This window comes from Patagioenas fasciata, chromosome 11 (genome assembly GCF_037038585.1).
Source record: "Patagioenas fasciata isolate bPatFas1 chromosome 11, bPatFas1.hap1, whole genome shotgun sequence".
In the NCBI taxonomy this organism is placed as follows: Eukaryota; Metazoa; Chordata; class Aves; order Columbiformes; family Columbidae; genus Patagioenas; species Patagioenas fasciata.
The window spans coordinates 20,430,513-20,450,201 of NC_092530.1; the positions used below are offsets into that span (position 1 = coordinate 20,430,513).

Genomic DNA, 19,689 nt, shown 5'->3' on the forward strand with positions numbered 1-19,689 from the left:
GATACAAGACACATTTGTTTCCCAGCGGCTGGCCGGGATGGGGTGGAAGGGATGGCAAGAAGAGCTGCCTTTGAGGCAGGAGGAGGGATTTTTCTGGAGCTGCTTTTGCAGCTTTGTCTTTTTTGAAGCAAATTTAGATACCTGGTGGAGCAGATGAATACTGTCTGGGTTGTAACGAATCATGGAAGAAGGTAACTAATATACAAATAGGGATTTGTATTACGGTTGTTATATTGTTAAATCTGTGAAGCTGCTGTTCAGCAAAGCAGTTTTGTCCTCTGGGGAGTATTCAACCTTGTGAGATGTGACAGCAAAGCCAACAACAATAGTTGCTTACGTTGTGGGAAAGATGTGATGTTTTCCAATGAGTGTTTTATGTCAGGACTCATTTAAAGCGCCTACCCTGTCCCAACAGATAATAATTGCAGTGAGCCAATTAATAGCAGATGTGGCACTCAGCGGTGGGACAAGGTTTCAGGACTCCTTGCTCATCATTAACAACTTTGCAAACAGTGACAGGCCTATGAAGGTAAGTTGGAGATGTTAAATCACATTATGTGCTATCATCCATTAACGTAAGACTGAAGATGCACTCAAGGAAATCATGTTTAAGGGTAAGGCTAATGATTGGAACTAGGATTTACAAGCTCCTACTGTGCTGTGTTTGCTCAGTAAACAAGTATTGCACCAACAGCAATAGGACCAGCTGCACAGGCAGGTCATGCTCCATCTGTGAGGCCTCACACCAGGAGGGAGGAGCTCTGCAATTCAGGTTATACTCTGCAAAGTGTGCTGCTTGCAAGGGTGTCCAAAGAGCTTTCCAAGAACCTCCAGCTTTGAGAGAGCTTTCCAAGAATTTCCAGCTTTCCTTCCCACAAGGGAGGGTCTGGTACTTCGGTCATCTGAAGGTAATAATTAGCAGGAATTAATTTTAATTAATTCAGTGTCAGTAATATTAAAAAAGCCCTCTTTCATGATGATCAATGGTTATATTTGTTCGGAAAATAATTGTCTGTCTTTGCGCTAGAATTAACATCTTCTACCCAATGCATGGAACAATATATCATAATTGCAGCTTGCTCCATAGCACACAGTGTAGCTGCCAAGGTAGGACTGGGGAAAATAGGAAGAGTTTTTGCAGTTCTCTGGTTACCCTATGACTTAAAGGTAGAACGGGAACCCCAGATGTTGAGTTGTGCTATAACGAAGTTATAATTAGGATATACCTGGCAAAAACCTCAGTTCTCTTCTCCTCACAGATGCTTATAAGGGTTTCACTGAGCCACACTTCGCTGATTGTATTTTACATCATGAGAACATCATTATATCCAGTTTAAGTACAAGAGTACAAAAGATATTTCAGTGCACTGGAGAGAATGCTGGGAGAGCTTGAGAGAAGGAGCCCAAGGAGAGGGAACACGAGCCAGGCTTAAGAAAGAGAAAGCTGAGAGGGAACCTAACTTCTGCTTTCCGCTACTGAAAGGGAAGGCTGTAGAGACGAGGAGGCCAGGCTCTTCACAGAGGTGTAGGGTGGCAGGACAAAAGGCAATGGGCACAATTGCTAGAAAGGAAAGGCCAAATTTACTTAAAGAAAAAATTATTTCCCAAGAATATGGTGCAGCTCTAGAAAAGGACCCAGAAAGGAGGTGGGATTTCTGTCCTTGGAGATTATAAAACTTGGCCTAACAAGCGTTGCTCTAACCCAATGATGGCTTTGCTCTGAGCAGGGGATCAGACTGAAGCCTGTGTTTCCTTTTCAGTTTATTACATTCCTGTGATGGGAAGCTCTACAAATGCCTTTGGTGCTTTAGGAATTAAAGAGTGACCACATCAGAGACTAACAAGCAGGATGTTGAATGACATGAAAGCCACTTTGGGCATGGTTTACAGTCCCATCCTGGGACATTTGCATGCACGAAGCACATCTGTCTCACTCTCACACCAGCTCCTTGGAATGCCAAAGCACCTGCGTCACCATAGCACGAGAACAGCCATCCTGGCATCCTGCATATGGCCGCGAGAGATTGGCCTTGTGCACACCCAGATTGAAATGTCTCTAATTGCAGATTAAACACTGTACACTGAATGCAGTGTGAGTGCAATAGGCAAAAGCTAGTTAGTCTTATCTCCTGTGGTCTCAGCATTTTCCGACTGGCAGTAGGTGGAGTGTTGGCTGAAAGGGTAGCAACAGTCTTTTGTTGGCAAAGCCTGGAACACCATTTATTTCTGTATTCGCTTCTAATTAGATTTGTTTTGTGTCAGGCAACTGCTTTTCCTTCTGAAGTCAAAGATTTGACAAAGAGAATCCGTACAGTGCTTATGGCTACAGCTCAAATGAAAGAACATGAAAAAGATCCAGAAATGTTGATAGATCTACAATACAGTTTGGCCAAATCTTATGCAAGCACCCCAGAGCTCCGGAAAACATGGCTGGACAGTATGGCAAAGATACATGTAAAAAACGGAGACTTTTCAGAGGTAATTAATATAATTAAAAACATGATGTGAAACAAAACAGCTGTACAGATGAGGTTTTAATTTTTCCTTTGTACTTTGCAGGCAGCCATGTGTTATGTTCATGTAGCAGCCCTCGTTGCAGAGTTTCTGCACAGGAAAAGTAAGTGCTGTTTGAGAGGCATAGGGACAATGATGCAGTGATGGGGTCTGGGGAGATCAGAATATTTTTAAAAATAAATTAGAAACAAGCTAAAAGGAAAAAAAAATAATACAGTCGACAAAGCCAGAAGAAGATGAGTGCTTTTTAAGAAAGGAGTTCAAGAGTTCAAATACAAGCATTTACTAGACTGGCCAGGTCTGCTTAGACAGTCATGTTGATGCTTCCTGAGTAAAATAAGAATTGACACATCATGTCTCGATTTAAATGTTCAGTTGTATTTTACATTAGGAACCATGCTCACAGGGGAAGCCCATGTTAAAAATTGGCTGTCAGTATGTTCAACAGAAGTATCACTGTTGGTGCTACAGACAAAAGTTTGTCAAAATTCAGTCAAAAAAATGAGAGTATAGCCTAACTATACAAATATGTAAAGAACAATCAGAAATAACACATCAGAGTGTTGTGGTTTAATGCAAAACGGGAAGGAAGGACGGACTCAACACCACTTTGCAGGTTTTCTTTCAAATATCTGTTCCACGGTTGATATATTGAACTAATTTCTCATTTCCATGTAAGGGAGTATTGTTGAAATGGATACAACATTTCAGAAATTTAAGCATAGAAGCTGATTATATGCACTGCCTTGGCTGGAGAGGTCTCAAGTGCCTTGTTCAGGGGGCTTGGAGTCCCTCCAAATTCTGTACTTTTTCTTAGACAAGTGGAAAAAATCGGGACTTGTTTTTCTGATACGTATACACATTTCACCTGAGTGCAGAGGGGAGGGTATTGAAAGTTGGCAATTCTTTATTTGTACCCTGGTGGCTGCTTACCACAACCAAGTGGTAAAGGAGAACTTCTAAAAAAGAAGAGGAACAAATCCAAAGGAATATCAAGTGACTACATTGAGTTATGTCTGCCACTGGCACGCTTTACATATATTTAGGCTGAAAAGGGTTCAGTAAAGGCTGAACTGCTCAAAGGTTTGGGGTACCTAACTGTGATGTCTGTTAGGTGTGTACCATCTTGTTCCCTTACTACCCAGCTCTCCAGCATCCGTTAATAGTCTTCTCCTAGCATCTTCTCTGAAAAAACATACCCTTGTCCTTCCCTCCTGACTTTCATTTCATTGTAATCACTTAGGCTGGTCAAAGATGACTTCCAGAGTGCACACTGGGAAATCTGTTGTGCTCGATGTTCATTATGTACTAGGAATGACTCCCACGGCAAATGGCTGGGGAAGTTCTGATGTGTTCAGTCTCATAGAGCAAACCAGTAGCAAAAATGGGAGTCAGGTTCCCTGCTTCCTGTAGGACTTTGCTAACAGCTAGACTGCTTCCCTGGCCATTAAAGCATTACACATTTGAGATATGATATTCCACTAATCCATTTGCTTTTGTCTGCTACAGAACTCTTCCCCAGTGGCTGCACTGGCTTTAGGAAAATCACTCCCAACATTGATGAAGAAGGTGCAATGAAAGAAGATGGTGGGATGATGGATGTACATTACAGTGAGGTGAGGTCTGGTAGTACAGGCTATAGGATATTTGATAGCTGATTAGGATTTAGTTTTAGACTTCATTCATGTGATCTCTAACAAATTACACTTGTGAACTGGCATCTGTAAGGAAGACTGTTCCATGGCAATTTCCCATGAGAAATCTGCATTGAAGGATTTTCGGTGTACAAGTCATATATGTTAAAACTGGTGTAAATTCTTGATTCCCTTGAAAAGCTTTTCTGGCACTGAGACTGAGAAAGCTACACCACAATCTTTGCCTGCCACGTTATGCAAATGCTAATTCTGTCAGCACAGGGACAGAATGCAATCAAGCTCTGCCAAGTGAGAGGTCAGCTTAGGTTGCCCTTGAGTTTGGGCTGTGCTGCAGGGCACCACGTTAGCAGAACAATCCAGAAACCGTAGCAGAGCACTGGGGAAGTGGGTGGATCCTCCCGTGAGCCACAAGGTCTCACAGTTACTTTTGCACCGTCCCTGTACAACTTCATTGGATGGGCTACGTGGCTGTGTGAGGTGGCCCTGCAGCCCAGCTGCCCCGTTGCCCGTTCATCAAGATTACACTCAATGATCCTTAGCATCAAATCCCACTGCTATTGCACACGTGTTCCTTGGACATGTTTCTTAGACATGTACCTCTGACTTCAGTGCTGTCACCTCCATACCTTCCCAGAGTTTTGACATTCTCCTGGGGGAGTAGCTAAATAACCAAGACATACCTGCTGGCTATTGTGCTAATGATTTGTTAAGAATGAATTCATTTTTAAAAAATAACTTGTCCTTTTTTTTCCTCCCAGGAATTTGGAATACCTTTGGAAAGGCCAGGAGCACACAGGGTTTAAACTTATGTAACTGTGGCTACTTATACTGGGACCTGTTAAAGTATCTGAAGTTAAAATGGTTTTCTTTTCTAGCTTTGTTATTAACAACACCCATTTGGCTGCTCTTGTAGGAAGTCCTGGTGGAGCTGCTGGAGCAATGTGTAGATGGCCTATGGAAAGCAGAGCGTTACGAAACTATTTCTGAGGTTTCCAAACTGATCATTCCTATTTATGAAAAGCGGCGTGAATTTGAGGTACACATTTTCAACTAGTTTGAATCTATCAGGTAATTCCCTGTATCACTAAACAAAAAACAGGAGGCTTTTTTATTTTTGAAGTTATGAGTAAACAAATTGGTGTCATTGAAGCAGACACTGTGCTTCATTGCTGGTCCTTAAAACAAATTAGTGAAAACAATGTTCTGGACAGTAATTATAAAAGCTAAAGACACAGAAGACTCATATTTAGTGAATAATTCCCACTTTCCTTCCCCTAAAATAGAGCTGTCGTCCTCCCATATGCTCATCAAAGCCAGATTCTTTTTGATGTTTGAGCATTGTAAGGGTTAAAACAGAGTGAGAACTGTTCAAAGAAATGACCAGATCTGCAGGTAATTCAAGGGCAAGTGGAGAGGAAGGAAGGAATTTGGTCCCAGCCCTCCCCTTGCTCCTTCCCAACACCTGCTGTGACCCGAGCTTTGCTGAGGCTGTTGCTGGACTGCTGAGCAGCGGTCCTCTTTCCTTCCCTCTCCCGTGAACCCCTCCACATCAGAACATCATCCAGCTATATAATTGAAGCTAGGGGAAGCCTTGATCTGTTTTTTTTCATCATAAAGCTGGTTTAAATTAAAAAAATAATAATAATTTCTGGGTAGAATACTGCAAGCTGCTCTACCCTTAGAGACTTAGTCAGGGCATGCTGAGATGGTAGACTCAGCCTTCTCTCTAAGGATAGTGGTCTTATTGAAGTCTGTGGTGCCTTTCAGACCTGAAGATAAGCACGTGCTTAAGACTGAGGTTTTTCAAAGAAAACTGCATGAGTTCAACCTCTTTAGAAATTCAAGCTTGAATTCTCCAAAGGCTTGTGTGCAGATATCTCAGTAGCTTCAAGCGTTAGCTAGATTTTCATGCTTGCAAAATTCTGCTTTAATGATGTCAAGATTTGATTTCCAGAAACTTACGCAACTATACAGAACGCTTCATGGAGCGTATGCTAAGATACTGGAAGTAATGCACACAAGGAAGAGACTTCTTGGAACATTTTTCAGAGTGGCCTTTTATGGACAAGTAAGTATATACACCAGCTCAGCAGTTACCTAGTTTCTGTCCCCTAAAACTACTGCTCTGGCAGACCTGGAGATGAAAAACCTGCTGCCACTTCTGGTGCAGCCACTGCCATGTCTACATGAGCATTTCAGTATTGCACCCTTGAGGTGACGGTTTGGGTCTCTCTCCTGGAGTGCTTGATATCTTACCAAGTTTATGATTCTGCTGGTGGGCTTTTCACAAAATAACTAAGCAGTTAGGAAATGGCTCAATGAGTTCAGAAAACATCAGGGCTTTTTTTTAGTTATAGTTATTATAAGTTACACAAACACAGTTTAGTGTGTATAGTATATAGCCAGTAACAGTGTATAACCACTGCATGCAAACAGCAGTTGTAACACATCTTTTTCTGCAGACATTTGCTGCTCCCTTCTAGATATTAGTAGAGTAAAAGGTTATTGGAGAAACTGGAGACAAAATACCTATCAGTGTTGGTTACATACTTGTAGTGATTGATAGCATTATTTGTTAGCTGAAGTAGCCAGGAAAATGGACAAGATTTCGAGTTCAGAATCACAGGAAGGAGCATGATCTTATATCTGACGAAGTCTACTGAGCCTGAAAGCAGTTGTGGTTTGGTTTTTATTTTGTTGTTTTCCAGCTATACCAGTTAATGTAATAAAGTGTGTTACCTCTCATCTCCCTTGTGTCTCTGAACTATCTGCTTCTGCTTGTGGACCCATAACGATGGGGTGATGCAAGACTCCTCTTTAGAAAATGCTATGTAAATTATATTAGCTGTGCCTTTCCTGGTTCCTTCTTTTAGGGGAGATGATAAATCCCCTGAAACCATCTTAGGTTTGTGCCTTTGGACACCACAGCCATTACACACAGAAAGTATCCCAGCATTGACTTTGGCTGCAGCAAACACACATTTTGGTTTTGTCCTCATCTTATCTTCGACTTTGGTTGTGTAAAAATAAGGTTAGCAATAAATAAAAGGGAGCAACTGCTAGCTTAGTTTTCTAGAAGCTGTGGAAATAACTGGATCAGCCCCTAAAATTAAGCTGTTTAACGTATCATCCTGACAACCCGTGCGTTTGCACTTTAGACAGTTTTGTATGCCAGCTACACACGAGATGATAGTTTTAACAACTTCTGACTGGAGCAGTTTGCCAAAGCATGAAGCTTTCATACTGTTTCTATTACAGGAAGGTCTGGTGATGCAGCCACAACCTTTATTGCAAGTTTGTCTCTATTTACAGCAAATACACAGAGTTCCACTTCCCTGAATACAAGAGGAATCAAAGCAGAGGAAACACATTTCTTTATTTATTGCTTAGAGGCCCTTTCAATGTACACAAAATCCTTCTCTTTAGACTGTTCATGTGGCTTTACTATAAGAGCTTCTTCAATATGTGTGTCTTTCTGCTCCTTTTCTGGGCCTTGTTTTTGTGTTTTTTCTTCTGCTTACCTCTTTCCAACCTTCCTAAAAGTCAACTGCTGGCCAAACCCCTCCTCCACATTGTTTAGATTTCTCACTGGTCATACCCAAGTATTTGTGCTCAGCAATGACGTGTTTGTGTTGGTTGAGGAATTTTGTTGTGGTGGGGTTTTTTGTTTCTTTTTTTCACGTGATTTTTGAAGGACCCCATTAAAAGAGGCCATGTTCAATGAGACTTTATGCAAGCCATAGCCAAACCTTCTTGACTTTCTGAAATGTTAGTAGAAACTTGCTTTCAAAGTAGCAAATCTAAAATAAAGTTTTCCCAGCAAAGAAGCCCAGCTAATTCCTCACTACTTGTTTGTGATTAATTCTAGGCGTTCTTTGAAGAAGAAGATGGGAAGGAATACATCTATAAGGAACCCAAGCTGACAGGCCTCTCAGAGATCTCCTTCAGACTTCTTAAACTTTATGGTGAAAAGTTCGGGTCGGAGACTGTAAAAATTATCCAGGATTCTAACAAGGTGGAGTTGCACTGCATGAACAAGCTAACAAAATGCTATTAGGAGTGAACATCAGAGTCACATACTAGAGAGGGCACTGACAAATGTGACAAAAATATCTATTGTATTTTAATACTGTTCAGGACCGGGGGCTGCACTGCTCTAAGCATTGTGCAAATGGAGCACAGAAGGATGAGCTTTGCTCTGTGGAGCTGAAGCTGGGAGATAAGAGATCATCCCTTCCTTCTGCCAGTAGAAAGAGAGGAACAAGCCCCGCATTTCAGCATCCTCCAGGCACCTCACATCCAGTTGCCCCTCACACCCTCGTGCTCCTGTGTAGACGTGTTGCACAGCTGGATAAGTTTTGGCGCTGATCTGGCTCCAAGGTGGAAATAACTGAATTTGGAATTATGAATGGAAAATTGCAATCCACATCTCACGGAGCCCTGTTGTTGGGAGGCAGTAGGAACCAGTGCATAGGAGCAGATGATTTGGAGTTATTTGTTGCTTTGACACTGCATGTCTGAAAGAAAATCTTTCGTGACCTTAGAGCTGTAGCTCCTTCCTTTTTCTTTGCAATATCCATTAATGCTCCCTGCAAGGGCTGTTCACATGCGTCTGGGTTACCAAAGGTGATCCAACCGTTTATATGTCTGAGTTACCAAAGGTGATACTGGTGATCCCAAAGCTTGGTTTGTGCAAGCCCTCAGATTTGCTTGCTGTGGCCCAGTACTGGATGAACATTAACACATGGCCTGGAACCAAAAGGGCCGTATTAGAAGGACCAAGTAGCTCAGGCACGTGCTGCATTGATGGGTGAGGTGATACGGATGGCTATCTGTTCCAGATGCAGCTTGTTTGGCACCAGATGAGATGTTTCTTGTGCTACACCTTGTCTTGTCTATCTGCTAGCAGGTGGTCTAGACATCACAGCTAAGGTCAAGGGGAGTGTTTTGTGTGTCATCCACCTACATGCAATGGGGCTGGTTCAGCAAGGAATCAGTTTAAAACAGATCCCTGGAGATAATTAACCAACTGTACGTTAAGTTATTAACATTGGTTCCTCTAGTGAGTAACCCTGTTATTTCACAGGTCAACATTAAAGACCTTGATCCTAAGTATGCCCATATTCAAGTGACTTATGTGAAACCCTATTTCGAAGACAAAGAAATCTCTGAAAGAAAGACTGAATTTGAAAGAAATCATAACATCAACAGATTTGTATTTGAAACTCCTTACACTTTATCTGGAAAAAAGCATGGCAGTGTGGAAGAACAGTGTAAAAAAAGGACCATTCTAACTAGTAAGTACAAGCGTCTGAACATGATACAGTATGTATCAGGGACTATTTTTAGACTATTTTAGCTCATGAAAATATCCCTAAAGAGTCAAAAATTGTCTGAGCTACTTAATCAGAATTGTGTTACAATATTCTGGTTGGGAGGGGAATTTACCTTATATTTCTGTGTGCAAATTTTTACAAATTAATAAGTCATACTGGTAATTATAGGCATGTTAAGGATTTCACGAACACGGAATAAAATCCTGAAGGGAAGGATCTGCTTGTGTATGTTCTATGAAGAGTACTCCTATTCACTGCATGACTTTTCAATCTATAAACTTCCTTTGCTGTTTCTGCTAGCTTTGAACTCCTTTCCATACGTAAAGAAGAGAATTCCAGTTAATTATGAACATCAAGTTAATTTAAAACCAATTGATGTCGCTACTGATGAAATAAAAGACAAGACAGCAGAGCTGCAGAAACTCTGCTCTGCTGGTGATGTTGACATGATCCAGCTGCAACTCAAATTGCAAGGCTGTGTTTCTGTGCAGGTAAGGCTAGACATCCTTTCAAAATTGCATTTATTTACACATCTCTGAGTGAGTCATCTCAGCATAACACAATTACTCTCCAGAAATCATTAACTACCTCGTTTACAGCAAGGCAGCAGTCAACCTGCCAGCACAGCTTACCCTGCCACATGCAGTGGTACATTAGCGGGTGGCTCATGATAATTAGTATTTTATCCAGTGATGTTTACGTTGTCAAGTCTAAGTGTAATTATACATTAGTTGGTCATGGGTGAATGCTGAAATATACTTAATTCTTAAAGATTGTTCTGTAAATATCAGACACTAATAGCCTTTTTGTGAACTTGATCTTTCCCAAGCTGAATAAATGACCTTAGGACTCAGACCATACTGCTTTTTCAAACAGAAATAGGGTGAAAGCATGAGGAAATGAATCAAATCTCTCTTTTAATCTCCATTTATCTTTTGGTCTTAAAAAAAAACTAGATAGAAAAACAAATACTCAAGTTTTGAAACTTCAGGTGCCTCCAGTGACATGAGTCATGCAGAGCTGGTGGCATTGAAATAATATGCTAAATGTTTTCATAGAAAAATAATATATATATATATTGCCTTCATAACTGCTTTTAGCAAGTCAACAGAAGTTCCTGCGTAAATTATTTATTTCGTCTTTGGTTCTAGGTTAATGCTGGTCCCTTGGCCTATGCCAGAGCTTTCTTAAGTGACAGCCAGTCCAGCAAATATCCCACTAAGAAGGTGAATGAGTTAAAAGAACTGTTCAGGTAGGATTTCTAATGTGATAAAAACCTGCCAGCTGGCTGGAACCTGGTACCTGCTTTGCTTATGTTTTGCCTGTCTCCAAAATCAGCAAATGCTGAAGGCTCAGATGTGCCTTATAAAGATGCAGGTTGGATCTTATAAAGATCTGTGGGTGCTCAGACATATGAAAAAAGTCAATATGTAACTATATATGTCAATAGTTCCCATGCTTGTGGCTGTGATCTCCACAGGAAGATTTGCTTGACCACCTCCTTCAATGGTTTGTGTGGGTATTTGAGGGTATAGTGTGAAAAAAGTGTGTTTGAAAACCTTGTGTTCGGGGATCCTTCATATTGTGCATTGTTTCCCAGTCTTTCCAAAGGGAGATTTTCTCCTTGATAATGATGATCTTGAAATATTTTAAAGCAAATGCGTTTCCAGTTTATGGGCAATGATCATTCTTGTTTCTTTTGCTAATTTTTGAAACTATACAACTTGCGCAGGCATTTTTACAACTCCTGTCCCTTAGGATAGATTTTACCTCCCACGTGAAAGTGTCTCCCAAGATATAATCAGATGGTCCCACCACATTACATTTGGATGTCTCAGGAGAAACCGGTTGCCCACATTTGTTAGTGGGTGCTGGTGACCCCGATTTTGTCCATCGGCAACTGTACGGAAGGATCAGCATTGGGGCCAATCCTATTTTCCTTCACTATATTAAGTAGCCTAACAAACCATGAAACAAATAAGAGAACAATCCCTGCAATCCCGTGCATGGATGCAGGATGGTGGAAAGGCTGTTTTACTTTCTAGCCTTGCAGTGCAACCAGAAGGACAAACACAATCTCTATTTCATGCAAAAAATCCCAATCATGCTTGTATTTTCATTATATTCTATAAAAAGGGAGAAATATGCATGTGAAATAAACTGAGTAACCGTAACAAGCTGGGGAGAAGGTGCGAGAACACTGTGTTGCACTGGGGGTGTGTGTGTCCCATCTGCTGAGGGTCCAGGCTGGAAGGAGCTCCAGCAGAAAGCGCAATCCTGTGTTGCAGTCGCTCCCCATTCCCCGATCCACTGTTCCAGCAACGCTTCTAGAATGTGACTTGTCCCAAACATTGGAGAAAAGTGTGGGGAGAGAGAGAGAGAGAGAGGGGAAAAAGAAAAAATAAATATTTGCCTATCTGGTTGTTTGTTTTAGTAGAAGACTGGGTTATTCAAATGCCCAAAGTTCATTCCTTTGCTCCCCAGGAAGTTCATACAAGCTTGTGGAATTGCTCTGGAGCTCAACGAGCGACTCATTAAGGAGGATCAAGTGGAGTACCATGAGGGCCTAAAATCAAACTTCCGGGACATGGTGAAAGAGCTTTCTGACATCATCCATGAACAGGCACGTACTGCATCTCGGGAGCCCACAGAGATGGTTCTCCATGTTTGAAAACAAACTAACGCTGAAAACTCATTGAAAACTAATTGAAAACTTGATCGCTTTTCATGTTATTTAGCAAAATATATTATTAAAGGGCGAGTGGCTGGACATGAAAAGTAAACTAAGCACATGGTAGATTCTTAAAAGCGGCTTCTGTTGATGGAAGGTCTCAGCCTGGTGTTGGTGTACAGTGTGCTTCAGGTTGGAGTCTTTGCTGACACGAACCATTAGTTTACTAGCTGCTCTGGTCATCAGAAATCCTGTGACACATTTTTCCTCATGTTTTCTACATTGTAAGAATCCTGTGATAAGTCACAGGTCGAAATTCTCTGCCAAAATTTCCGTTTCCTCAGTTATGTCCAGCTTCATTTCCTTTTTTTTATTATCTTTTCCCTAAAGGATGTTTTATTTTAATTTTGGCCTGATTCCAATACACTATTTATAGGCACTGTTAAAACATTTGTGCTCATTTATCTGACCTATATCTTAACATTTTCTTGAGTCTTTCTAGGAAAATAGATCGAATAGTAGCATCAGAGATGTGAGAGATCCAAACAACAGTTGCACATCTATCCAGTATTGTGCTGTGAAATTAGATGAAAACTGGCTTTCTGAGGTGATCTCTGTACCTCTGCTCTTTAATTTTGCCATGATTATGACAAAAGAAAGCTCAGTGTGGATTTACAGTATCAAGCACATAAAATGAGCAGTACAGGCTGCATTATGGTTCACAGTACTTGAAATTCAGAACAATGTTTTCAGAATCTCCCAGTTACTCAACCTACAGTCCATGCGTGACTATTAATTAAAAATGCGACACTTCAGATCACTAAAAATATGTAGGCAGATTCCACAATAAGGTGAGCAGTTTTTCACACTAATGCAAAAATATGCAAGTGGCAAAATAATACAACTACACCAGGTTGATATTTGTAAGTTAGGTTTGTTTACGATAAAATAATGTTTATTGGAATCAAATGAAGTCTTGCTTTGGAAGATTACAATCTAATTTCAGGGAAACAGTATGTGCAGTCTCATGATGGGGCTGAATTTTGTTGTAGGAGTATAAGAGAGGATCCATTTGAGAGTGACTGCTTCATCCCCCTTTTGTTAGATTTCTCTACTATTCTGCTCATGACCACCATTTTCTCAGTGTGCAAACTATGAATTTTGCACGTTCTGCACACCAGTGTTTTTCATGTACATTACCCACCATGTATACAAATTTTGCTCAACAATGTTGGTTCATAGGAGTTGCCACCTGCTTACTCTAAATTGTTCCAAAGTAAACCTTTCCAAGACATTTAATTTGCATGCAGCTGTTGGAACGATTGTGGTTTCTGAATTCTGCAATAGTCAAATCAAAACCAAATCACTCAGTTCTGCACCGTCGCAGTACAATAGTTAAGGTTATCTTAGAACAAAGAAGCATTGTTAAATCACACTCCCTATTATCCTGTTAGATTTACAAATTCACTGTCATGTTGTCTTTGGTTAATGGGCAAAATATTATAGCAACTGAAATGTTGATGTGAAGTGCTCGCTGGGAAGGATGTACTTTTCACTTTCTTTTTGTATTAGATCAAAAGGCAGATTAAAAGATCACATTTATGAGCACTGTTCTTTATGGTTATACAAATTATGTAGATAACTGCTGACTTGAACTTTGTATTGCTATCAGATGACCTAAGTATCTAACAAATGACACTTAATTGAACATGTTTTCCTCTTCTGCAAAATTACTCAGTCAAACATAAAAAGCGTATTGCATTAATTTAGGGTTGTCATTGCAAATAACATACGCTTTTCTAAATATTGTCAGTGCCGCAAAACAACACGGGCAGTGTACTTGGTGTGAGCTGGCAGGGCAGATGGGTAACTCATGGGTCAACCTGTGACCTGTCTACAGATCTTTTAAGTTGGGGAAATGTAAACACAAAAAAAAATGGTAAAACTGTAGCAGAACAGTTACAGGAAGCCTCAGAGAGTGGTGGAAGACTGGATGTCCAGACACTGTTTATGATGGCCAGTGATCTCAGTTTCACTAAGGTAAATTCAGGCTAACGAACTTGTTGACTGGTGAACCACAGGGCAAAGAACAAATACACAGCTCTAGAGCAGCTCCGCCGGTGCTGTAAGACCATCCTTCAGGTTATAAACTACAAAATCTCACCACGTGGCATGGATGTAGTGAGTGTTTGCTGTATTTAGCCGTGCATACTCCAAACGCGTACCAAAGAAATGGTTAAAATTCTGTTACTGCTAAGATATAGTAAAAAAATTGCTATATAGAGAATTACTTCTTTCCTATACTGGATAGCTGTGATTAAAAATCATCTAATAATGCACAGGACAGTGTATATATGAATGCTACAGAAATTTCTAAATTACTCTTCTTTCTCATTTTTATTATGCTGCCTTTGCGAAACAGATTTGAAGACAAGGTTGGATATCTCTTTTGCATACCTTTTCAAACAGCTTGATTATAGTAATGAACTGATAGTTTTACTGAATTTGTGACTATTTTGTTTTCTCTAGATCTACCACGAAGACACAATGCATTCGCCATGGATGCACGACTCCCTACATGTCTTCTGTGCAATCAGCGGAACATCTAGTGATGGAAGTTACTGTTCACTTAGACCCACTGCTGAAATATAAACATATCAGTCATATTTTACAGAGCTTTCTCAGGAATACTTGGAACTGTAAAAAGGATGTTTAAAAGAATCCATGATGAGCAAAGAGTCATTGTTGGTTTTTTTTCAAAAAAGGTTGCCATGCTTTCAACCAGGGTGCTTGCTTATTTTGCTGAGCAACATTGAAAGTGCCTGGACATTGCACCACTGTGCTTGTTTTCTACTCTTTTTTTTAAGCTAAATGTATAACAGGACATGGAAAGGCAGTTATCTAAGTGTCTGTTGAATTGCTGAACTATGAATTGAAATGATAACGGTACTATGTAAAGTTGTACAATGGAATATAATAAAATGTAAAACTACTTTGTAAATAGAAGAAGCATAGAGTATATAGAAATTGGCATTTTATTGTATTTGCTGCTAAAAGCTTTGTTGGACAGGGAACATCTAGTTGGTTCTAAACATCTAAACATCTAACAGGCTAATTAAGGAGAAATCGTAGTTGCTAGTAAGAGACCTTCCTCTTCTAAAAAGTGGCTTGGGGTCCAGATGCCCAATTGCATGCACACAAGGAGAATAAACTCGCCATGGTCTGGAATAAGTAAAATCTAATTCAGAAATGATAATTTTTGTACATCCTCTGAACAAATAATTCTAAAGTAAACTCCATGAGAGCTGAGATTACTATAGCTGATTTCAATTTTGGCTTTTTGTGGCTGCAGGAGGATGGGTTGTAGTCACAGAGGACAACCTAAGAGCTTTGGCATTTGATAATGATTTTTTTACTTGCCATTCATGGTCTCACACAAATATAAACTCTGAAGACACCTTAAACTGAGTTGAGAATTACAAAGTGCTTCAACACCTTTCAGAAAAAATCTAAAAATCTGTGAGACGTGCTTTAAAAATTGCAGTTTATCAAAATAGCTCATACAAAGTTGAGGGGTTTTTTTAACAGCATATGACATGCATGTTCCCTTCTGTTAAACACATCTGTTTTCTGAAAGCCCTTTATTTTTATCTCTCAGGTCTTTGGAGAAAATGTATTTTCCACAATTCTTTTATTCCTTCTCCCCCCACCAAGCTTTAATACAGTATCTCTCTTTCTTTTAATAGGACATTTGTAGATGCAGGAAGAAGAAAACAGATCAGTAATTCTTTTATCCAGCAACATTTTTAACATGTGTTTTTCAAAATCATGTCAATTGTAAATAGGGTTCCAATAGTTCGTATGGGAAGGGTGGGTTTTTAAGGATATGTAACAAAATGTCATAATAAAAGGACTCCAGGTGGGTGTTTAGCTTGGCAATAGTGTCTATAAAATGTTAAGCTTCTGGTTTCCGTTACAAAAATCATCTTCAAATAGTAACTGGACGACATTCCAAAATGTTTCTTTTGTGTGATTCTAAATACCTAAAATTAATTTTCTGCTGAGAAAATAATGTTGTGATCCGTGAAGTCACCTGTTAGCTGTTGTAACCAAAACAGATATGGCAATGTAACAAACAGATCATATTCCTGCTTGTATGGACTTTTATGCCAGGCAGGCCCTAAATTTAGCTTAACAGAAAGAGGAAGAGAGACTAGTGTGTTTAAATATGGTTACTACCTTATTGATTTTCATCTTTCAACAAATAATATTTGAAGGCACATAGTGAGAGTTTTCCAAATTCCTAAAAGATGATGAAGCTGTTTAATAGTGGATACATTTACAAAATTATTTTTTGAGTTAGTTAAACTCTAAACATCAGTAGTAAGGTGTATCTTGAATACAGTCAGCAATTACGAGATCTGGACATCCAAAAGCTCTTGCTCTGTAGCTCTTTTAAATACTACAGCAACCTCATAGTTTTCCTAGAATTGCAGTGAAATTGTTATTCGTGTGTTTTGATGTCTTTAATGTACTGAAATAACATTGGTGGGTGAATTTTCAATTTTATTCTTTACTTTTGCTGATATTCCAGTGAAATTCTTATATCTTCAGAGATCTTTAATGGTCCAAGATGAATTTTTGCCTGAACTTCTCAATTTATTGTTGGTATTGGAGTCATCCTGTCATTTCAATTTAATATACTGGAAAACTGTCTCAATAATTCAGGAAAAGAAAAAGAAAATATTTAATACCCGTCCAATTAGAATATATACAGTCAGTACAGTTCAGAATACAGACTTACATGCAGTTTTGATGAAGAACAAAAATGATCATACCCTAAGGATTTATCTTCTGTCCTGCAGGTAAATAATTTGACTGAATTTTTCATGGAAAAATCTCACAAGAAAAAATTGTCCTTCTTAGACTCTTAACAAACCAGCCTTGTTTTTTCTTTACATTTTCACCAATCTAGAAATGACAGGGACTGGTCATTAGATATTTTACAGCTGTATCTGGACAGCAGAGCCAAGAAGGTGTTCACATTTCTCTTCCTATCCTTTCCCTCCATAATTGACCCAATTTAAAGAAGCCCTCCAGATTTTTTCTTATTTCTAGTTGAAATAGCTTAATTGACAGATATACTTGGGAAGCATAATGTATATGTGCCTGTTTTATGTAGCTGGTACTCACATTGGGTAATTCCTATTTGCTACCTTTTTTAGAAGAATATAAATGTTCATTGTTCATTAACACTTTTGTTTTTCTTATACTGCCTAAGGAATGGTGGGAGCTTTTCATCTGTAAAAATTAGTAGGCATATCTCAAATTACAACCTCACATGCCCTCTTTATTTATATCCATATAGCTACACATATATATATTATATATACACCTTTAATTCCTTTTGCTGTAAAATTGCTGTATTAACATGTCAAGCCTCCGGAAGTGATGAACTGGCAATTTTGCAATCACACAATTATTTGCATAAAAGGTGAAGAAACAGGATAAAGTATCTGTCAATGAGGATTAAGAGCACTTGGCTACTCTTATTATCAGGGCTGTTCTGAATGTGTCAGGGACAGATTGTTTGCAAATGGGACATACAAAGCACCACAGGGTCTGCCAGCACTTTATGTACAAGAACATGCTTTTAGAGATTTATACATCTAGACAGAGTAAGCAAAGTGTAAACATTTATTCTCTTATTTGCCTTACTGCTTTTCTCTCTGCAGAGAGATGAGAAAGTAGTATGTTAAGACAAATAACTTCAGAGTTATGTTTCTTTTCCCAAAAAAATCTGGGATGCAGAATTTACTGCATTCAAGGGTATATTTCTATATACTACTCGATGTTCTAAATTTCTTCTGATAACTGAAATTTTCATGAGATAGGTCAACAATTGCAAAAGCATGGATGTGAGGATTCTTGTAGTGTGTAACATGTTTATTTTGTTCCAGAAGCCTTTTGAACATATACCACATGGTATTTTGATATAGAATGAGAGTTTGCATACACATGACACCTTTTATCTCAAAGTAGATAAAATATTTTCATTTTCCCTTCTTGTACAGACAGAGCCCCACGGACTTCACAGCAGGCTCCAGAATGACCCTACAATTTGATGTAATGCAGCCCAAAAGGAATGGAGGAAAACCTAAGTGGAGATCATGGGCTCAAAAGTCTCATAAAAATGAAACTACATGTTATTCAATCTACCCACTTGAGGGGAGTAGCATGTAGTTTCATTTTTATGAGACTTTTGAGCCCATGATGTTCGCTGAGCTGAATTCTTCTAATTAAACCAGGGGTTCTTACTGGATATAGGAATACTGAGTACAGTTAATATGCAACCACAGACTGTAGTACTTAACCTTTAAATAATATGCTTGTGTCAAGCAATGGTGAACCACTCGTGATATACACATAATATTTCCACTATTCTGGATGTAATTTACTCTGTTTTCTTGTAAATTTGACACCTGCTACTACCTATTCATAACAGAAGTGCTTTTATTGTGTTTGTTGTATATATGTGTGTTGTACAAATCCTGTTTAACCTTCTGTGTGCGACAACAGACTGGTACATCCTGTTTGCCTTGGTTGTTAACTGATGTACCCGTGACACCGAGTAATACACAATGCTACTCCAGAGCTTCTGAGACCAGCAATCCTATATTCCTGTTTTTATTCTTGTTTGTGTTTCTTGAAGAAGCAATGACTTGGACAAGAAACCAGAGCAAAATCACATTTCAGTCGCTTCAGATAAAAGAGAGTTTATTCCAGGTCAAAATAAAAGACTACAAAACCAGGAAAAATAAGTGTTGTAATAAACGTGTTTTGGTTAGGGTGGCTTTTTTTCCCATCACAAAATAGGATGAGTGATCTGAAGCTAATACCAGTGTAAGATTCATGGGACTAAAACCCAGTCAAATGAGCTACCACATACACTGTCTCCAAAGATTACTGTAATAAATCTTCAAACAGATAAGTACACCAAATGAAGCTGCTAATACTAAACTATTCAGCAGCAAATAGAAGCAGCTGATTCAGGAATACTGAAGGAGGACAACACTGGTGTGCGGCATTTGCACATCCAGCTCGGAGGATCCCAAAACATAATTCATTGGGAAACCAAAGACAAGCATAGAGATGCCTACAAATTTATAAATAGAAATAACATGTGAATGACCAGTGAGGAAACGTCCTAGCAAATCACCCTGCTTTCCTAAAGAATATTCAGTAAGTCTGTGATCAGGTCTTTGCTCTGGTTCGTATTTCCAGTTTTCAAACCCAGACTTTGGGAATGTACTTACTGTTGCTCTACTCCAACTAACTCAAATGACTAGATTCAGTTGCCAGTATACTAATATATATATGTATACTAATATATATATGCCAAGCTCAGGCAGTTGTATTGGCTATTATATGATGTGATGGAAGTCAGGTATAAGTATTGCTATTTACACATCACCAGCGGATGAAGGACAAACTACTTTTTCTGCTGCTGTTT

The 19,689-nt window shown here is 39.2% G+C and overlaps 1 protein-coding gene across 8 annotated transcripts in view; it reads left to right on the forward strand.

Annotated features, from left to right (window-relative positions):
* Nucleotides 1-18,847, forward strand: part of DOCK11 (dedicator of cytokinesis 11) — an 83,026-nt gene extending 64,179 nt beyond the window's left edge. For 7 of the 8 annotated variants that reach the window (XM_071813544.1, XM_071813545.1, XM_071813548.1 and 4 more), the window contains 12 exons: nt 416-529; nt 2,263-2,478; nt 2,560-2,617; nt 4,024-4,130; nt 5,083-5,205; nt 6,124-6,237; nt 8,038-8,184; nt 9,256-9,466; nt 9,806-9,996; nt 10,657-10,757; nt 11,990-12,128; nt 14,706-18,847. In XM_071813544.1, coding sequence (XP_071669645.1) covers nt 416-529; nt 2,263-2,478; nt 2,560-2,617; nt 4,024-4,130; nt 5,083-5,205; nt 6,124-6,237; nt 8,038-8,184; nt 9,256-9,466; nt 9,806-9,996; nt 10,657-10,757; nt 11,990-12,128; nt 14,706-14,828 — 1,644 coding nt within the window. In that variant the 3' untranslated portion in view covers nt 14,829-18,847. Of the gene's footprint in view, nt 1-415; nt 530-2,262; nt 2,479-2,559; nt 2,618-4,023; nt 4,131-5,082; nt 5,206-6,123; nt 6,238-8,037; nt 8,185-9,255; nt 9,467-9,805; nt 9,997-10,656; nt 10,758-11,989; nt 12,129-14,598; nt 14,612-14,705 lie in introns of all 8 variants that reach the window. The other variant, XM_071813549.1, reaches the window with a different exon arrangement.
* Nucleotides 18,848-19,689: the final 842 nt, after the last annotated feature.